The 21,177-nt window shown below is 37.4% G+C and overlaps 1 protein-coding gene across 2 annotated transcripts in view; it reads left to right on the forward strand.

Moving 5' to 3' along the window:
• The window catches only part of EXOC6 (exocyst complex component 6), a 158,056-nt gene that overhangs the window by 34,572 nt on the left and 102,307 nt on the right, over positions 1–21,177 (forward strand). Inside the window, exons 2-5 of one of the 2 annotated variants that reach the window (XM_056130400.1) lie at positions 10,302–10,473; positions 11,911–11,958; positions 12,047–12,137; positions 15,787–15,832. In XM_056130400.1, the coding sequence (XP_055986375.1) occupies positions 10,302–10,473; positions 11,911–11,958; positions 12,047–12,137; positions 15,787–15,832 (357 nt within the window). Of the gene's footprint in view, positions 1–10,301; positions 10,474–11,910; positions 11,959–12,046; positions 12,138–15,786; positions 15,833–21,177 lie in introns of those variants that run through there. The other variant, XM_056130399.1, reaches the window with a different exon arrangement.

Genomic DNA, 21,177 nt, shown 5'->3' on the forward strand with positions numbered 1-21,177 from the left:
TATATGTGAGGCCCTGGTTTGAATCCCTGGCATCAGAAACAAATGAAAAGAGAGACATGGACATCACTATTCATTGTTCACTGTCCTCCCGTTGTTCATCGATTTGCTCGAGCGGGCCCAGTAACGTCTCCATTGGAGACTTTGCTGTTACTGTGTCTGGCATATCGAATACTCTCGGTAGCTTGCCGGGCTCTCCGAGAGGGGCGGAGGAATCGAACTTGGGTCGGCCATGTTGGCCGCTTGTAAGGTAATTGAAATATTATACAGATAAATACAAGAGAGTATAGACTTTCCATACCATAAGAGGAGTAAAAAAGAAAAAAATCCAGGTAGTAGGAAAATTACTATCCAATACAGCTGGTGGTTCTGAAATGACCCTAAAGGAACTCTCTTGAGCTGAATTTTTTTTCTCCTACTTTATTTAAAAACTGTGTTTTGCAAAAATTGTTCCATGATGATTTGTTACAGGTATTTGATATTCCAACACCAATTACCAGCACTATCACCTTCCTTCCACCATTGTCTCCATTTTCCCAACTACCCCTCAAGTATGTTCCAGTAGCAAGTCCACAGTAATTTATTTTATATCGCTTGTCACCACTAAGTGGCTGATGGAATGATCAGAAAATATTTCCGGAGAAGAAAATTTGTGAAAATTGTTGTCTCTCACCATGGGGCCATTAAATTCCTAAGTAAATATTAGTAAATGTTAAGTTTACTAAGGTGTTACACTTAAGCCTTGTGTGTTAATGTTTTTGTTAGTTGAGATTAGTTGGCTTCTATGTTACATTCCCATCCATTCTGCTCTGCTCCTTCTGGGATGTTAGTATTGTAGAAGTTGGAGTGGTCCTGCAGTTGTAAATGCAGCCATGCATCTTGAGCTGAATTTTATAGGAATTTTAAGATTGAAGCAGATTGTAGGAGAGGCCCATTGGGAGTAAAACAGACGACATTAAGGGTGGTACCAAAAATAATTAGTGACTGAAGGGGTGGGGAGAGAAAAAAAAGTCACTTTGGAAAAGGTTTGGCATTCACATTTGGGCAAATCATTTGTACTGTACTCACACAACCCCTTCAGTGATTTCGGACAGACACAGGTAGCCAGGTAGCCTTGCTTTAGGGTCTTTCACTCAAAGCAGAATCCTCGATAGGATCTGCTTGACTCGCCAGTTCTCTCTCCTGACTGCTGGCAGCTGCTGGGGCTGTCATTTAGATGGGTGCCCACTTCTGTCTTCTCCAGTGGAAAGCATTAAGAGGGTCAGATTTTTTGCATGGTGGTTGGCTTTCCTCAGATTGAGTATTTGAAGAAATCCAAGAGGGAAGTTGCTTGGCTTTCTGGCCTCTGAAGTCACATATTATTGCTTCTGGTACATTCTATTGGTCAGGGGAATAATACACCTTCCCAGAACCAATGGAAGCCAGATAGGCCTCACCCCTTCAGAGACATCGCAAACATTTTTGGTCTTATGCTATGAAACCACCTGATTTAGGTCCTATCTTCTTGAAAAATTATGCTAGTAAAGATAAAATTGATTAATTGGTACGTAATGAATGTTGCTGGAAAGAATTCTTTTTATCTGTCTAGTACACATCAGAATTAGTATAATCGTTTTGGATCTTTTATTTGTTCCTGAATTAAGGGTATCAGGGAAAATTATGGGATGGTTATTATTTATCCTTGATGAGTTTATTATTTATCCTTGATAAGGTTTTTTTTTTAATTTGGGAGGTATTGGGTCATACCCGGCAGTGCTTGGATGCTATTCCCAGTTCTGTGCCCCTGCAAGGCTCAGGGCTCACGTAATCCCTGGAATCAAGTCAAGTTGTCTCCATGCAAAGCAAGCGCCTTAACCACTGTCCTATCTCTAGCCCCATGTTTGATGTACTTGATAAAATGATTGGGAAAATATTAGTATTGAGTTTGACACCACTTTTAAATGCAAGGAGTGTTATGCATGATACCTCTTTTATATTGATCGCTTTCTTGCTAAGTAGTTATAGAAGAATTTTGACTAAGTAGAACTTCGTTCACATTTATATTAAGAGAGATGGTTCTTGGGGCCAGGTGTTGAGCCCAGATTTCATGCATTCAGGGTATGGACTTTACCACTGAGCCACATCGTGTTTCTCTTAAAACTATTTTCTAGGGGCCAGAGAGACATTACAGGGATAAGGCACTCGCCTTGCCCACTGCTTACCACCACACTGCCAGGACTTATCTCTGAGCACAGAGGCAGGTGTAAGCCCTGAGCCAGTTGAGTTTTTCTCCCCTTCCCCAGACAAAACCAAACCTTGTGAGCTGAATAGCAAGCCGTTTGTATTGGATGGTATGGCTTTGATAGCTTTGATCAATTTTGTGTGTGTGTGTGAGAGAGAGAGAGAGTATGTGTTAATTTTAATAGTTGTGGCGGTAATCAGGGATTTTTGAATTGTATCTTTAAGTATTTTAGTATTTTGAAGTCCATTTTCTTGCTTGATTTATTTTTCTTTGGAAGCAGTTGACTGGCATTTATTAAAATAATAATGGTGGCATTTATTAAAATAATAATGGCAGGCATTGAATGACTTCTTACATTATTCTGCATAGAACTTACCTTTTCTTTCCTGTTGCAGAACAGAGGATTCTGAGATAAAGGGCATTTTTAACTTTGTTCAGTAAAGTAACTAGTAACATAGAAAATAGAAGTAACTTACAGAAGTTTGAATTTGGTACTTTGAAATGTTATCAATTTTTCTCAAAATTTTTCGCAGTAAAAGTTCTGTAATTATTTTTCAGGGACTAATGATTTTTCTTTTCTGTAAGTTGTGATACATGTTTTTTTTTTTGCAAGCTACAGTGAGATATTTAAAATAAGATAAAAATATTATGTGCTTTTTGACAAACAGTATCTTAACTTCTAATATGTTGTCCATAAGATGAGCTTTAAGCATGAAAGTTTGTAAGTCTACAACTGTACCTCATGGTGTTTCACTAATAAAAAAAAAAAAGGGCTATTTCTCACATATATTGTAAGTATTGTTGTCCTCTATCAGAGATATTTTACTTTATAATTCTGGAACTATCATTAATATATCCTTTATTTTGCTACTAGAATATTGCGTCTACCTGAAATACAAAGGAGCTGTATTTCTTGAGCACCAAAAAAGCCAAATGAAAAAAGAGTTTTTGAAAAACTATGTTGTCTTGATATGATAAGATCATTACTTTTTTAAGAATGTTAACTTTTTTTTTTGCCACACCTGACTGTATTCAGGGATTACTCTTCCCTCTGTGCTCAGAAATCACTCCTGGTGGGGCGCAGGGAACCACACGTGGTCTGAGAGTCCAGTCCCGGTGATTGCTTGCAGGAAGTAGCTATGTTATGACTGACTGTATATATGACAAAATGTAAAATATAAATTACCACTAGGTGGTGCTCTGTACATATAATTTAAGATAACTCAAGGCATTTCTGAAATACTCTGTTTAGATTCTATAAGCTTGATGTATCAGATGATAAAGTGCTATATAGCTAATATTTCATATTTCTCCTTGGTGTGGAAGATTAGGAATAAAGGCAGAAAATGTGTTTGAAGTTAAAATATTTTTTTTAAATCAGTTTTATTTTTTATTTATTTATTTTTGCTTTTTGGGTCACACCCAGAGATGCTCAGGGGTTACTCCTGGCTCATGCCCTCAGGAATTGCTCCTGGCGGTGCTCAGGGGACCATATGGGGTGCTGGGAATTGAACCTGTGTCGGCTGCGTGCAAGGCAAACGCCATTACCCGCTGTGCTATCACTCCAGCCCCCAGAAGTTAAAATATTTTTAACAAATGCTTCTAACTTATATTGTTTTTATGCATTTCTCACTGCAAAGTTTAAAATATGTATGTAAAATAGTGTAGCTTAATTAATTTTAGTTTTCTGTTCTACAATGTTTTCAGTTGTCTCTTTTAAAATTTCTTTCATGGGGGCTGGAGTGATAGCACAGCGGGTAGGGCATTTGCCTTGCACGCGGCTGACCCGGGTTCAATTCTCAGCATCCCATATGGTCCCCTGAGCACTGCCAGGAGTAATTCCTGAGTGCATGATCCAGGAGTAACCCCTGTGCATCATCGGGTGTGACTCAAAATGCAAAATAAATAAATAAAATAAAATAAAATAAAATTTCTTTCATGTATGAGGTCTTTAAAATTAACATCACATTTTGCAAGCATAAGATTTTATTGTCTATATATGGGTATGTGGACAAGTGAAAAATTTGTCAACTTTCTAATGTTCATGCTTGAATAGAACTTCTAACTGTTTTTATAAAATTCTAGACTACATATGAACAAAGAAAAATAACTTTTATTGAAATTGTTTATGGGAGGCCAGGGGTGTAGCTGAGTGGTAGAATATTTGTTTTGAGGCCCTGGGTTTGATTCTCTATACTGCATGAAAGGCAGCCCTCTTTGGGAACCCCAAACCTCACTTATTTCTGGGCTGAGAGATGGCTCAGAGGGCTGGAGCATGCTTTACATGCTGAAGTTCTAGTTTTTATTCTTGGCACTGCAAGGTACCCTAAGCAATGCTCAGTTTCCTCAGCACCCAAAAACCAAACAAAACAAAAAAGATTTTTTTAAAAAAATTGTAAATTGGTTGAGAATTTAGAGTAAATTTGACCCATCAGTATATTAATTAGATAAATGTAATTTAGAGTAAATTTGACCCATCAGTATATTAAGGTAAAGGGTAAAGGTAAAGGCCCTCCCGTTGATCGTCGATTTGCTCGAGCGGGCCCAGTAACGTCTCCATTGGAGACTTTGTTGTTACTGTGTCTGGCATATCGAATACTCTCGGTAGCTTGCCGGGCTCTCCGAGAGGGGCGGAGGAATCGAACTTGGGTCGGCCATGTTGGCCGCGTGTAAGGCGAATGCCCTACCGCTGTGCTATGGTGCCTTCTTAGCGCAGTAGGCAGCGCGTCAGTCTCATAATCAGTATATTAATTAGATATAATTGTAAACCACGTCAGGATTTTAGAATTAAGAGTTCTCAGTCATTTCCTTTCTTGCCTTGTTTATTTATTTATGCTTGGGGGCCATACTCAGCAAAGCCCTAGGCTACTCCAAACTCCTAACTTCTTGGAGTTAGCGCCCATATGACTATGGGTACTAGAGTGAATGAGGGCCCCTGCATTCAGTGCATGCGTTTGCTCAGCCCATTGAGCTATCTTCTTGGTCCCTCAGTTAAACATTTAAGAATAGTGTTGTCACTCAGAGGTTAATTAAAAAAAAAAGTTTTTCAGATCCGCTTTTGTTGTAATCAGATGAGTACAGAACCCTGATTTTCTCTGTTTTATTCCTTGCTTCTCCTACTTTGGTGGCATTTGTAACGTAACTTAACAATACAACCTAACAATTAGCTCTGCTTCCTTCAGTTCTCATTATCTTCTTCAGTCCAGTGGATGATTTCACCTGATGGGTGCAACTGAGCACATCGGGGATTCCCCACTGAGTCATTCTTAATTGTTGGTCTTCAAAGATGATCTGGTTAGTTGCTCTGCACTAACTTCTTTTCATTTTAGCTGCTTGTCACCATTTCTGATGGCAGAATCTATATAATCAAGAGGTTGAGAGCACTGGTCAGCTAGAGCCAAGGTTAAATCAGGGCCCTATTTCAATCTGACTTTAATGTGCGTGCCTCCCCACACACATTTTTTTAAAAATTGTGAAATTTAACAGGACCTGCATTATCAAGCTGTAGTGAAATTCATAAAATAATGCTTATAAAGCACCTCATAATAAAGTCAAGTCCCATGTGGATCTTCTAACAGGGAACAGCATGCAACTCTGTTCAGTTTTTTAAGGAACTTTCCCACTTTAACACCCTACAAGTAACATAGAGAAAAGGGTATCATTCCTATTAGGTGCATGGTGTCAAGGAATAATGGGGCAAAGAGTTGCTTTGATATATATATATATATATATATATATATATATATATATATATATATCACGGTCACAGTCCTCCCGTTGTTCATCGATTTGCTCGAGCGGGCCCAGTAACGTCTCCATCGTGAGACTTCTTGTTACTGTGTTTGGCATATCAAATACATCATGGGTGGCTTGCCAGGCTCTGCCGTGCGGGCGAGATACTCTCGGTAGCTTGCCGGGCTCTCCGGGAGGGGCGGAGGAAACGAACTCAGGTTGGCCATGTTGGCCGCGTGCAAGGCAAGCGCCCTACCGCTGTGCTATCGCTCCAGCCCATATTATCCCCTTTCTTCCTGAAGCTCTGTTTGCTTGAGCGGGCCCAGTAACGTCTCCATTGGAGACTTTGTTGTTACTGTGTCTGGCATATCGAATACGTCACGGGGAGCTTGCCAGGCTCTGCCGTGCGGGCGAGATACTCTCGGTAGCTTGCCGGGCTCTCCAAGAGGGGAAAGCTCTGTTTAGTGTGTATATAATATGCAAAAGAACTTATGTGTTCATTGTACACGCACACACACATTCTTTCTTCCTGCCTTTCTACTCAGTCATTCCATCAGACCTTTATTGAGGACTTTATTAGCAATTTTTCAGCTAGTTACTTTTTTTTAGGGTGTGTGCCAGGAGGAGGGGGCTCAGATAGTAGCTTTTTGTTTGTTTGTTTTGTTTGGGGGCCGTAGCTGGCTGTGCTCAGTGTGTTGCCCTGGCCCTGTGCTCTGGGATCACCCCTGATGAACTCAGGAGACCATATGGGGTGTAGGGGATTGAATTCAGGTCGGCTATGTGCAAGGCAAGTGCCTTACCTGCTGTGGTATCTCTCCAGTCCTTCAGCTAGCACTTCTAATAGTAATCCTTGGCACTTCATATGGTCCTCAGAGCACTGCCAGGAATGATTCCTGTGTGCAGAGCCAGGAATAACCCCTGCGCATTGTCAGGAATGGCCTCAAAACCAAAAGAAAAATGATCTATATGCAGTGGTTAATTCTATTTGACTGCTTGTATACTAGATTTTAGATTTGTACTTTATTAAATTGAGAAAATCTGATTGAAGGACTTTATTGAGTTCTTTTCAGTGATATCATTGTATCTTTAAGATTCTGGCACTGGCCTTATCCTTTAGTACTTTCTTTAAATGTCACTCATTCCTTTAACAAATGTTATTAGAACACCTCTTTATCTCAGCTTCATTTCTGTATATTGTCTTCAGAATAATCTCATAGATATGTATTATGGTAACAAATGGGTAACAAGTGGTTGTATAAGCTTGGAATACATCAAATCTTGGAATACATAAATCTGAAGAAACTCAAACTTGGTAATAGGTAGATTAATTAAACCTTACTGTTCTTTTTCATTCACAATACTAATTCCTGACTATTGTTATCTTTTATTTCCTTCATTGGGATTTTCAAGTCCATTATAAAGTCAAAAGGCATGGAATGTGTATAGGGGATCCAACTCAGTCATTGGTCTTCTGTTAGTGGAAGGCAGGCATTATGTTTGTAGCAAAATAGATTTTCTTCATACTAATCACATCAGTAAGTAGAACAAAGCATCACATACAGTGGACTTCTGGTAATAACTATTGCTTCTCTTTCCTGTTGGTTTGTGCTTTATTATTTTATTTTATTATTATTTTTAAGCTTTGTTATGCCTAGTCTGTGCTCAGGGATCGCTCCTGGCGGAGCTTGGGGGATGGTTCTATCCCTGGTTGCTAGGGATAGAATCAGGGTTGGGTGCATCAAAGCAAATGCCTTATACCCACTGTGTTTTTTTTCTAAGATCCTTACACTTTATTTCAAAAAAGAGATAACAGTGTTGGCTTTGCCCTCACAAATGGATTCAGATTTTCTTTGAAATAGGGGAGCCCTGATAGATCACTTGCTAGTTTTTCGTTTGGTATTTGTTTGCTACCTGGTATTTTAAAGTCAGGTAAATATAAAACTTCTGTTAAAACTTACTTTAAAAATAACCTTAAAAATGCACATGCTGTTTAAAGTATGTCGTATTTGCTCACAATTTTTATTTTTTAATTTTAAAATTTTATTTTATTTTTTTGCTTTTTGGGCCACACCCGGCGATGCTCAGAGGTTACTCCTGACTCTGCACTTAGGAACTACTCCTGGAGGTGCTCAGGGGACCATATGGGATGCTGGGAATCGAACCCGGGTCGGCCGCGTGCAAGGCAAACGCCCTACCTTCTGTGCTATCGCTCTAGCCTCTGCTCACATTTTTAAATAAAAACATTTTACAGGTTGATTCAATAAACTTCCTCCTGTATGTAGATTTTTCTTCAGAATGCTTTAGTTAGGAGTCCCAGTTATAAATGTTAATTGTAAAAAAAAAAAAAAAAAGAAAAGAAAAGCACTGAGTGGGAACCCTAGTACAGAAGCTGTAACTCATTGGTTCTACTATATTAAGCAACTCATTTGCCACTTTTGTGCCTGTTCCCTCATTTGTGAAAAGTGATATTTCCCTTGGTGTAGTAGAAAATAAGTGAAATACTAAAATTCAGAAGGCCCCATGTAAGTGTCAGGTACTAGTGGGAGTCAGCTTCATTAGCTGATAACTGATTGCTTGCCATATTGGGTATTCGCAGCCAAAATGCAATCGTTTAGCAGCTGATTCATTTTTTAAATAAGGATTTATTTGTCTCATATGTGGTAATATGCATTAGGCGTATATAAAAAGTATTATATTAAGTAAATTGTATTATGAATAAAAATGATTTACTGTATTGAGTCAGTTCTTGTACTAAGAAGTTTTCATATTTGCTGATTTAGTACTTTTACTTCTCTAATGTTGATAACAGTTTTTATCTTTGTTTCATTGTTGTGAGAATTGAGATTTAGAGGCTTTAGATCATTTACCTGAGGTTCCACAGATAATCTATACATTTTCTGTTTCTGTCTGATCATTTATGCATAGGAATCACTCAGATGCCAGTGTTGGTGGCATGGGAGAGGCAGAGCAGAAAATAAGTAGTTGGAAATAGGTTTAGTAAGATAACATCAATAGTACTTTTAAGAAAAAGGATTTTAAGCTAAAGAGAAATGGGATCTAATTTGTGTTTTATTTGATTTTTTAATTTTGGGGCCACACCTGATGATGCTGAGGGCTTACTCCTGGCTCTAGACTCAGGGATCAAAATGATTGATAAAGACCTATTGGAGGAAGTTGGGATGTCCTGAAGACCACCCGCAGGTTCAGAAATTCAGCAAGAGGACTCACAGTATTTAGTAAAAATGGTTCTATTTATTAGCTCTTTGTTACAGCTAAAGGTTACAGATTAAGGTTTTAAAAACATGGAAAAAAAACCACCAAAGGCAGGTATAGGAGAGGTCTAGGCAGATCCTTCCTGTTCTTTTGCACTGGAGACATAAGTATAGTGCTTGCTTCTCCCAGCAGTGATAGTGTTCAGGGGCTCTCCCGTAAGTCACGGTGTCCAAGGTTGTTTTTACTGGAGTTGGTCCATTGACATGGCTAACCGTCCTATTGCTGCCCACAGCCTCCTGTCCCTCCAGGACCAATGCCCTGTGGCCGAAGGCCCCATTCTCTTTAACTGCATTGTTAGTGTAGCTGTTTCGGTGTTGTACAAGACCCCCCAAGTGAATAATGACATCTTTCAGATAGGACATTCCAAATGTTCCTTCCCAGGAGCTGGGGGAACCGGGCAAACCTCTCTTTGGCTGAGGTTATCCTTTGCTTGCGTGATGGTTAGGTGGGAGGAGGGCAGCCTCTCTGTGGAACAGGAGGAGCGTGAGCTAAGATGCACAAAAATGTGTGCACCATGTTTAGACAACTTTGTGTTGACTTCAGTGTTGCGTTAATTTTAGTGCTGTCTGCCCCATACTTGAGAATATAAATTCTGAAGCCAGACTACTAGGGTTCAGTCATTTACTAGTTGTAGAATTTATGGCAGTTGTATTTACAATTTATTTATAAGCAAGGGTAATCACAGTTTTTATCTTATAAGTTTTTAGAGGGAATTAAAGCACTTAGAACTTCTTCTTGAACGTAGTAAATGCTAATAGAAATTCATTCATTCTTGAAGAATTCATCCAGTGATTCCTTTTTTGAGGACCAATGTATTAAAATCATAAAGAATTTCAGACCTTTACTTTAGATAAAGGTTTATCTAGAGGACTTGTAGCAATTTTACTTTTAACATGTTCAACAAGAAATTAAATATTTTCACTTGAGTTATCTCTACTAAATATGGGCTGTCAACCCAGTTTACCCAGGTAGGGACATTACTTTCAGATAATCAACTGTTGCAAAAATCATACTTAATAAATAATAAATCTTAGTGAACTGGTAAGTTTATGTTAGCTTTCTTTTTATATACATACAGGTCTGTGTATGATGACCAACCAAATGCACACAAAAAATTTATGGAAAAATTAGATGCATGTATACGGAATCATGACAAGGAAATTGAAAAGATGTGTAATTTTCATCATCAGGGTTTTGTGGATGCTATTACTGAACTTCTTAAAGTAAGAAATGATGCAGAAAAACTCAAGGTAAAAATACTTTAAAATTCTGTTATATACCAACAATGTAACTATATGTTTCTGTATTCTACTTCTTTTGTTTGCAAATATTATAGTATACTCATTTATGGCAAAAAATAAAATAAAATTTTGTTATAACCTTTGTTACATTCACTCGAGTATTATGACTCTCAGTTCAGTTCACTTAAAATTCAGGATAAACTTGAACAAGAACTTGATTTTAAAAGAATGAGAAAATCACTCAGCTATAAATTTATAGTGTATATGTACATATCACTGTAAATTTACCACTTTTAAGAGTAGATATAGCATTTGTAATATTTGGGAATGTGCCTATGCTCTTTTAACACAGTTGTCATGCTAATGACAGGATTGATTTATTTTTTTGAAAAGCAGTAATGCATTGAACTTAACAGGATTTCTTTGCATTCAGGGAAATGAACTGAAAAAACTTGTTTAACGAAAGTCCTCATTTGCAGCGTAGAATTTAAAAAATGACTATTAGTACAATGTTAATAAAAAGCTATCCTCTAAAACAAGTTCCTAGAAATATTTTTCTAAACTATTATTTGATAATCTGGAAACATTTTCTAAAGCTTTATAGTGATGTATGATTTTATTAGAGATGGTATACATCTTCTGCTACACAGCAAAACATTATTAGTTAAGACATAAATTTGTTCAATCAGAATACAAAATATTTAGTTAAAAAGAATTGTCCTACTTATCTTTCTTTATGTTTGGAGTGCTTAGCCGACAGAATGACTTGGTTCACCAAAGCTTATGGTTAGAAAACCATTATATAAAGGATATTCAGATAACAAGAGACCAAATACAGCATCAATGAGGTCACTGAGCACCTTTGTTCAGAAATTAATGAGATTTTTAATAAACCAGAATGTATTCCTCACTATGATGACCTAATGAGTCACTTAATATGTGGGAAAATCTGGGGTTGAGCCTTGCCTGCACCTGCAGCATTAAAATGTTGCTGTGGATTGAGATTTTTGTGTTTGATGTTAATCAACCACCCAGTGTTTGCATTCAGCAAAGTATGAATGTTTAATTACCATAAAATGCAATCACCATTTCCACAGACAATGAATGGCGCATAGAGCTCATTGAAGTTGTCCAAAAGGGACCAGTGGTCAATTGGGTCAGTGATTTGAATTGTTTGACAGACTTAGAGAAGCAAGCAAAGTTCAAAAATCTTGAGTAAATTTGAGAAGTTTGCCACAGAATCTGTTAAAAGGAACTGTCATAAGTAATTGAAGTTAACAAAAACCTTTTTCAATCAAAAGTTCAAGTTCAAGCTGTAGAGTTAATTTGAATTTGCATTTCTTTGTTCTAACTTTCTCAGGAAGCATGATCTGATTACAAGGGTGAGCAGTTGCATCAGGGCAGTTTTGTGCCAATTTGTCTAACTCAGGTGAAATTATTTTTAAGGTACAAGTTACTGATACCAACCGAAGATTTCAAGAAGCTGGAAAGGAGGTGAGAAAACAATGCTATTTCTGGCACTCAGCATGTGGACTCAGTTTAACTGTTAATTTGAAAATATGAGCATTTCTTCTTTTCTAAGGTGATAGTCCAAACGGAAGAAATCATTCGATGTAGAATTCAGCAGAGGAACATCACAACTGTGATAGAAAAGTTGCAATTGTGCCTTCCAGGTGAGTTAAGCCCATCTATAACATTTGACTTGATAAAATTATGATTTAATGGTAGAGTCATTTTTAATCACAGGGATTACAAATTATTTGATAACTTTCCCACTACCACCAACCACTCCTCCCCCCCACCACACGCCCCCTCCCTGGTCCAAGACCTTAGTTAATTTTTCAATCTCTTTGGTTCTTTGAATTCTCTTGACTTCTCTGTAGCCTAAAGCCAGGGCTTGATGACCTGTTCCGCCAGTCTCCTAGAACAACCTCCATCTTTCTGCTCCCTTTCTGCCTAGTTTGTCTTTTGTCTTTGACCTGTCTTTCCCTTCCTCTTCCCCTGTTTTTCGGTTTGTTTGTTTATACTCTAAATGCTTTCCCATGGTTATATTTTCTCTTCTTTTTCAAATTTACCTATTTTTTTAACTTTTAATTTCCATTGTTTTCTGTTTGTTCAGAATTCTGCTTGTTCAAAATTTATTCAGGTTGGTTATGTTTTGCTCTGAGTTTTATTTTGCTAGTAAACTGAAAAACAAAACAGAACTCATAGATCTTTTTCCTTTTCCCACCTAGCCTTTCCTCTTCTTTACAGACTGACCTTTTAAGCTTCTGGATTTCTGTTAAATTTCAAAGATTTCTGGGGAATCAAATAAGTTCTGAAAACACTAACTAGCATTTTCTTTACCTGGTGTATTCTTTTCATCCAAAAGAAATGGGTATAAATATTTTTTGTAAAGTCCATTTCAGTATCCCATTTTTTAGTTAAGTTTTATATACATATATGTATATATAGGAAAGGATCCAAAAAATTCATATTTTTTAATATGATATATTTTGTTCAATATTTATATAATGTCAGTTAGCACAGCGGGTAGGGCGTTCGCCTTACAAGCGGCCAACATGGCCGACCCGAGTTCGATTCCTCCACCCCTCTCGGAGAGCCCGGCAAGCTACCGAGAGTATTCGATATGCCAGACACAGTAACAACAAAGTCTCCAATGGAGACGTTACTGGGCCCGCTCGAGCAAATCGACAATCACCGGGAGGGCCTTTACCTTTACCTTTTACCTTTAACTTAGAACGCAAATTATAGGTCAAAACTGGTAGTATATTTCATTACCTAAATTTTCTTTTTTTCTTTTTTTCTTTTTTTTTTGCTTTTTGGGTCACACCTGGCCATACTCAGGGGTTACTCCTGGCTCTACACTCAGGAATCACTCCTGGCGTTGCTCAGGGGACCATATGGGATGCTCGGAATCGAACCCAGGTCGGCCGAGTGCAAGGCAAATGCCCTACCCTCTGTGCTATCTCGCCTCTATTGTTTTTTGATTTATGAGAATCTTTCTTTTTTTTTAGAATCACTGCAGTTCAGCTCAGGTTAATTATTGGTGGATCAGGAGTATTTGTATATAACGAAGAGTAAATAAAATGTCTACTTATTATGTTAGGTTTCCAGATTGAGAAATCTACTTCCTTTAATAATGCTTAATAATAGCTCTTCCCCGCTATCAGATACAACTAAATAGCTTTAAAGGCAATATCTAAATTTTAATGGTTATCCCTGAATGATATGTCTGAAAAAATTAGTGATGAAATAAGAGAAGAAATTAGTTTGTCCTTCTAGTGGGCTATTGGAAATACAGAAATGGAAGGAAGATGAGGCTAGCTTCTTGTTACTTCTATATTTGATTTCAAAGTAGGACAATATGAATTTCTATTAACATTGTGTTCTTAATTGCCATATCCAGAACTATTTCCTTTTTCCATCTATTCCTTTCTTTTTTCTTTTTTTCTTTTTGGCCACACCTGGGTGTGTTCAGGTCTTATTCCTGGCTCTTTACTTAGGGATCATTCCTGGCTGTGCTCGGGGGATCACATGGGGTGTTGGAGACTGAACTGGGGTTGTTTGTGTGCAAGTTCCTTACTCTCTGTACTATCTCTCTGTCCCCTTCCATCTATTCTTTTTTTTTTTTTAGAAAGATGTGAGGGGGGAGAAAGAAGTACATGTTAAAGAACAAACAAAAAAGATAATACAGGCTTCTCCAGTATGAAAATAGAAAAGCAGAGAAAGAGAGACAAGCAAGATAGGTGTTCAAGGGAGAACATGGGCTTGAAGAGCAAGCATCTGTTCTTTTAATTATCCATTCATAATATTTTTGTGTCAGGTGCTATGGTAGACATTGGAAGAATAAACTTGAAAATTACATAGTTCTAGTTCTAAAGGATCTTATCACCTGGTATGAATAAAGACACATGAGCCATCAATTATGCATAGTTGCCTAATTCCTTCTTAAATCAAAAGGAACATGAGAACATAGAAGTCATAAGGTAAACATTTTCCTGATGTATTAGTTTTGTTTGATTATTTTTAAGGAAAGCATTTTTATGCGAAGACATTTTGGATATTTTAGTTGTCAAAGCACTAGACATGATGCAATATTCTTTCTATTTGATATTCAGCAATTGTCTGTCATGGTTCTAGAGATGCAGGAAAAAAATAGTAAAAATAACCGTCAAAGTAGTAAAATTGGGAGCTGGAGCGACAGTACAGCGGGTAGGGTGTTTGGCCTTACATGCAGCCATCTGGGTTCGATCCCTGGCATCCCATCTGCCCCCCAGCAGTGCAGAAGTAATTCCTGACTGCAGACCCATGAATAACCCCTGAGCATCACTGGGCGTGACCCAAAAAGACAAAAAAAAAAAACCAGTAAAATTGCATAAGGAAGGTGTGAAATTTACTAAGTTATTGAAACAAGAGACTTCAAAGGAAGATTATACTTAAAGCAATAGTTTGTAAACTTTTTCCTGTTTATGTATTTATATATGAATTCTTTGATTGAAAAATAAGAATATCAAAAAAGATGAGCATCATTGCTTTACTCTATGGGATCTGTGATAGAAATATACATGGACTTCATGGAGGGAAGGGCTGGATCTTTATACATTTCAGACTGTAAAAAAAGTCTTTGTGAATGTGAAGAACTTTGGAGAATAGCCATTAGAAGCTTGAACATCTGAGAAAAAAATTTTTTCTAGAAAAATGTGCAAAATTTTGATGATCTGATAATAGTTATTCACTGATTTTGAAATTTTGCTCTGATGATGTTAATATTCTTAGATTCAGCAAAACCTCTTTTGGTGTCAGTATCATCTTGCTGAAGCTTAATTTTACTTATATTTTTGAGCTTTAATAGAAATGATAAAAATGCTGTGTTATATTTATTTGTGCTGTTACATGCAATTTATCCTCTGCTGTAAGATTTTTCTTGCTTTGTGGATTTGGTGTAAAATTTTGTTTAGTGAGCTATAATGTAGTTAATTAAAATCACCTTCATTCTTGCTCATTTTCCATCTCAAATAGCCAAAGTCCATACCTAACTCCACCAAACAGAGATGTTAGCAAGTTTTTGAATAGGATAATAGTTTATTGTTTAATATCTTAGTTACTGTGTATGGGTCAGGATATTAAAATGTTCCACATTCAATTATAATGTATTAATATTTATATAATATTCAGTAATAGTAATGTATAAATAAAAGTATTTTTATTTGTAGTAAAGATAAAATTAATGACTTCATACTCTTCCCTGCATTAATTCTTTTAATATCAGAATTACTTTTTCATTTTGAAAGCTAAAATAAGTGATATTTTTTAATGCAGTGCTGGAAATGTACAGTAAGCTAAAAGAACAGATGAATGCAAAAAGGTGAGTTGGTTTCCTTCCTAATTAAAATTTTTAAAAAATAAAAAAAATTAATCATAGTTTAGGTCACATCTTTATTATAGTATTAATATGTATGTATGGTTTTGATATGCAGTTACTGCACCTCAGCACCACCAAAGTGCCCAGGATTCTCCACCAATATCCTTCGGTTATTTCGAGTCTACTTCTTCATTTCCTCCCATCTTCTCCCCTTGCTTGGTAATATCAATTTTTTAATCCAAGACCAAGTATCATTTGATACTATGTATTCCCTGTTTGGTTTTTAATAAGCTTTTTTTTATTACTATAAGTTTTGCTTTCTACCCTTAACTCATCTTTATTCATACATTTCCCCCATATACTAACACACGGCTGAGTCATTTGTTGGCGAATCCTTGTTCTTTATAAATGCTGTCAAAGATTCATAATATTGATGAGAATAAATAGATAACTCCAATGGAATGAAAACAAGAGCTAGCAGCCTTTTAATGTTACCTACATAGGTCTGTGTCAGAGTAAGCGTGGGCACTCCAGAGTTTGCCTCTCATATACACAGGGAAAATGAAAAAAGTCATGTAATTTTAAGTAGGTTATTGGTTGCCAATGAATCAATGGTGTTTAAATGTCTTAAAGAATTTAATGTCTTAAAATTTTCAAGAAACTTTAAGAAAATGAGTAAATGAAATATCTGGAATGGTGAAGTCATTTCCTTTTAGTTTACTAATAACTATTACTGGGCATTTTATATAAATTTATATCCAAAAGATTTGTGTATATCTAGCTTTGTAGTTCTGTGCATTTAATTTTATTAGACTTTTACTTTGCTAAGTAAATTGCTACTAATTGGTGAATTTTTATGAGCCTTATATTAGTCTTATTTTATGTATATATTGTTAATATGTTTTTAATATCAGATTTATGTCCGCATGTTGTGACTGTTCACACCCAAATAGCAATACCATGTGTTTGTTGAAAAATTTAAAGGTGCCTATTAAAGAGGCAGGTTAAAGTAGGGGTGGGAGGGAATTGGGGGACACTGGTGGAAGGAAGTTGACGTTAGTGGTGGGGCTAGTGCTGGAACAATATATGCCTAAAACTCAACCAGGACTAACTTTGTAAATCATGCTGTCTCAATTAAAAAAATAAGTCATTAAGTTCTCTTTTTTTAAATAAAATAAAATTTTTAGGGGACTATACTGAAGGTGCTGAGGGCTGCTACCAGCATAGGAGCATGAGGTGCTGGGTATCAGGTCTGGGACTCCCACATGCAGAGCATGCTGCACTCCAGGTCTTTGGGCCTGGGCTCCAGCTCACTGCTTCCCGTCCTGCTGTTCTCTATTCCTTCCTAGAGACAAAACCTCATACCTCTTACAGTATTGTTTTGGTATTATACATTTTAATGTCTTTAGCTAACTTTAGGGCCAGAGAGGACACAGGTTAAGGCACTTGACTTGCACGAAGCCATCCAACATGCCTTGCCCCCCCACCCCCACCCCACCCCTAAAATCATTCAATTCCTGGTACTGCAGATGGTCCTTGAGCAGCCAAATGTGATCTCTGAACACAACCAGGTGGTCCAGCTCTCTCTGACACTATAGGACCCAAGCACTGAACTCCCAGCTCTCTTGGCCTGAGAATTGCCTCTGGGGCCTCCAACCTGAGCACTGTGGGGAGTCCCCCTTCCCCAGTGAATCTCTTAATTTCAAGTTGCAAGATTTGATAACTGATTTTGAGTACTTTCTCAGTTTAAATCGGTGTTTCTTCTGTGAAAATGTCTGTCAAGTCTTGATTCTACAGAATTCCTGTTATTTCGCTCTCTACCATTCTCTCATGTACAGTTTCCATTACTGGTATCTTCATTAATATAGTACATTTTTCATTTGATTAATCATTACTGATAACTCATTACTTCCACATAGATTTTGGAGGCATTTGGTACTGGTGGTGCTTGTGGCACTTCCTGGCTCTATGCTCAGAGGTGACCCTGGAGATGCTTTGGGGCTATATTGGTGCTTGGGATTGGAACCAGGGCTGGCTGCATGCAAGGCAAGCATCTTGCCCACCGTGCTGTCCTTCAGACCCCTCTTAATCGTTGAGTTTTATGTTATTTGTATATTTTGAATACTCTTTTTTTTTAAAAAAAATCAGATATATGGGTTATTTTTTTTGTTGTTTTCCTCTTTGTGGGGGGGTTGGTGGGGGAGCACACCCAGAAGTGCTTGAGGCTTACTCCTGATTCTGTGGTGAGGAATCACTGTTGGTGTAACTTGAGGGACCATCTGTGATGTCAGGGATTGATCCCAGGTTGGACACATACAAGGAAGAACCCTACCTGCTATACAATTCCTCTGACCCCCAGAACTGTATTTTGAAAATATTTTCTCTCATTCTATGGCTTATTCTTTTATTTTCTTAGAAGCTTCTTCTTGTAACAGAAGATTTTGATTTTAAATGAAGTCAAACTTAGCAGTTTTGGCCATCATGGATCATACTTTGGTGTTTCTTCTGTGATATTTTTCTAAAGTTTTATAATTTTATGTTTTAAATTTATGATTTACTATAAGTGAATTTGCATGACAGTTACCTCTGATCATAAAATAGATCTCAATATGAATACCTTTTACTTCCTTATTATGTTATAAAAGAATTTTGGTTAGGGAGAACTTGTCTATTTCTAATTTCGTAGGGAAAAGCATTCTGTTTCTCACTTTTTAAAATTTTGTTTGGAGGACACATTCAGCTGTGCTCAGGGGTTACTCCTGGTTCTGTGCTCAGGGATCACTCCTTGTGGTGCTTGGGGGACCATATGGGAGGCTTGGGATAGAATCTGGATTGAGTGCATGCAAGGCAAACACCCTGCCCACTGTGCTATCTCTCGGGCTCCCTGTATCTCACTTTTAGATGTCAACTTTGTCACACTGTCACACTGTCCTCCCCTTGTGCATCGATTTGCTCGAGCGGGCCCGGTAATGTCTCCATTTTGAGACTTGTTGTTACTGTGTTTGGCATATCGAATACATAACGGGGAGCTTGCCAGGCTTTGCCGCGTGGGCGAGATACTCTGGGTAGCTTGCCAGGCTCTCCGAGAGGGGCGGAGGAATCAAACCCAGCTTGGACATACTGGCTGTGCGCAAGGCAGACACCCTACCACTGTTCTATCGCTCCAGCCTGTCAACTTCATACAATCTCTAATATATTTTTGTTATATTAAAATATAACAAAGTCAGATTTGTTTTGGGAGTCAGATCTGGAGGTGCTCAGGGGCTATGGCTTGCTCAGAGCTCCAGGATTGTTCCAGGTAGTGCTCATGAGAACCGGTGGTGCTGGAGCATGAGCCCAGGCGTCATGCAGAGCACAGACTCCAGTCCTCCGAGTTAGCTTGAATGCCCCAAATTTGTGAGATTTGAAATTTGTTAAGAAGTAGTTTATTATTCCCAATATGGTCTGTATTTTTTTTTGTGCCCAGTGTGCTGTTAAGCTCATTAAATGAATTCTTTATTCTCACATTTAATTTTTTATTTTTAACAGTGATTGTATTCTTCATAATAATTCACATTTTTGTTAGGAATCCCTCTCTCTCTGTATATTGACTATCTTTTCTATCAATTTGATTATATTTATAATAGTTATTTTAGAGTTTTTATTCAGTCCCAAACTAGGCCACCTATATGTATGCTTCTATTTACCTTTTTCTTTTCATTCTGGGCCAGGGTTTTTTGACTTATTTATTTTTTTTAACTTTTATGACAAGGAGGATGTTGTTTATAAGACTGGCAGATACTAAGATAACCACTAAGCCTCTGGTGAAATAGAAATATTTAATAAAAGAAAAATGAAGTTAAGAGAACTTTAGAGTACACACAACTTTTTCAACTGAACTTTAGAGTACACAACTTTTTCAACTTTTAGAAGATACATAAATGCTTTGCAACGTATTATGTATATTATAAATGTATTTTGTTTAAAGAAAAAAACCCAGATAAGAGGTAGGGAGACATAGGGAGAAGTTTACTGTGGTATTGTTTGTAAAAGTAAAAATCAAACAGGACTGTAGAAATAGTATCGGCTTAAGGTGCTTGCTGGCAGGCAGTCAACCCTGGTTCAGTCCCTTGGTACCACATATGGTTTCCCCAAACACCATATGTGATCGCTGAGTACAGAGCCAGGAGTAAGCCCTGATCACAGCTGGGTCTGCCCCCCAAATAAAGCAAAAACAAAGTAAAAAATCAGACTTAAAAATCTCTGATAGGGTTTCATTTGATATAATTTTTCTTTTTTTTTTTTGACTTTTTGGGTCACACCCGGTGATACACAGGGGTTACTCCTGGCTCTGCACCCAGGAATTACTCCTGGCGGTAGCTCAGGGGACCATATGGGATGCTGGGAATCGAACCCGGGTCGGCCGCGTGTAAGGCAAACGCCCTACCCGCTGTGCTATCCCTCCATTCCCCAATATAATTTTTCTTTAAGATAAATTTGTACATTGTTTTAAAATAAGATATAAACATACAGAAATTCTATGCATATGTTTAGATGTAACTGGCAGATTTTGATGAGGCAGATTTATATGGTAGCATTGGATGGTGCTTGTTATTTTACTTTTATAGTTTTTCTGTCCTTCTGATAGTTGTAGTTTACAACTAAGTAAATTTTTTGCTTTTTGTGTTGATTTTGGACCATAGGTGCCAGTGTTCAAGGGCTACTTCTGGTCTTTTCCTGGGGGTCATACCTGGCATTCTCATAAACCCTTTGAGATATCTCCCCAGTTCATAGGTGTCTAATTTTTAACTTAGTGCCAAGATTTTATGACAGTTTGCAATATATACTCTCTTTGAGAATATATACCAATACATATCTGTAAATAGTTTTTGAACTTTTTCTATTTACATTTTTTGTTCTCTGGATGGTAACTTTTCTTAAGACAAATTTTTTGGCGGGTTGGGTCACACCTGGCAGTGCTCAGGGCTTATTCCTGGCTCTGTGGCGAGGGATCACTCCTGTTGGGTTTGGGAGACCATATGTTGTGCTGGGGTTTGAACCTGAGTTGGCCACATGCAAGGCAAATGCCCGATCCATTGTACTGTCGCTCTGGCCTCTTATGATAATTTTATGATAAATGAAATTGAACTTTTAATGGTGAAATTAGTTGATATTCTAAATGATCTATACCTGAGTATTATATAATGTTGTAATATCATATACTGCTGTTTATTTATTTGAACTGTGGTCAGCAGCAGGCAAGAAAAGAAGCTTAACTCCTTTTCTCTCTTTCCTCTCCTGTTTATTATATTTTTTATGGTCGTGATTTATAGATAAAATATTGTATGAAATCATATAAATCATACATC

Source organism: Sorex fumeus, unplaced genomic scaffold (assembly GCF_029834395.1).
Source record: "Sorex fumeus unplaced genomic scaffold, SorFum_2.1 ptg000078l, whole genome shotgun sequence".
In the NCBI taxonomy this organism is placed as follows: domain Eukaryota; kingdom Metazoa; phylum Chordata; class Mammalia; order Eulipotyphla; family Soricidae; genus Sorex; species Sorex fumeus.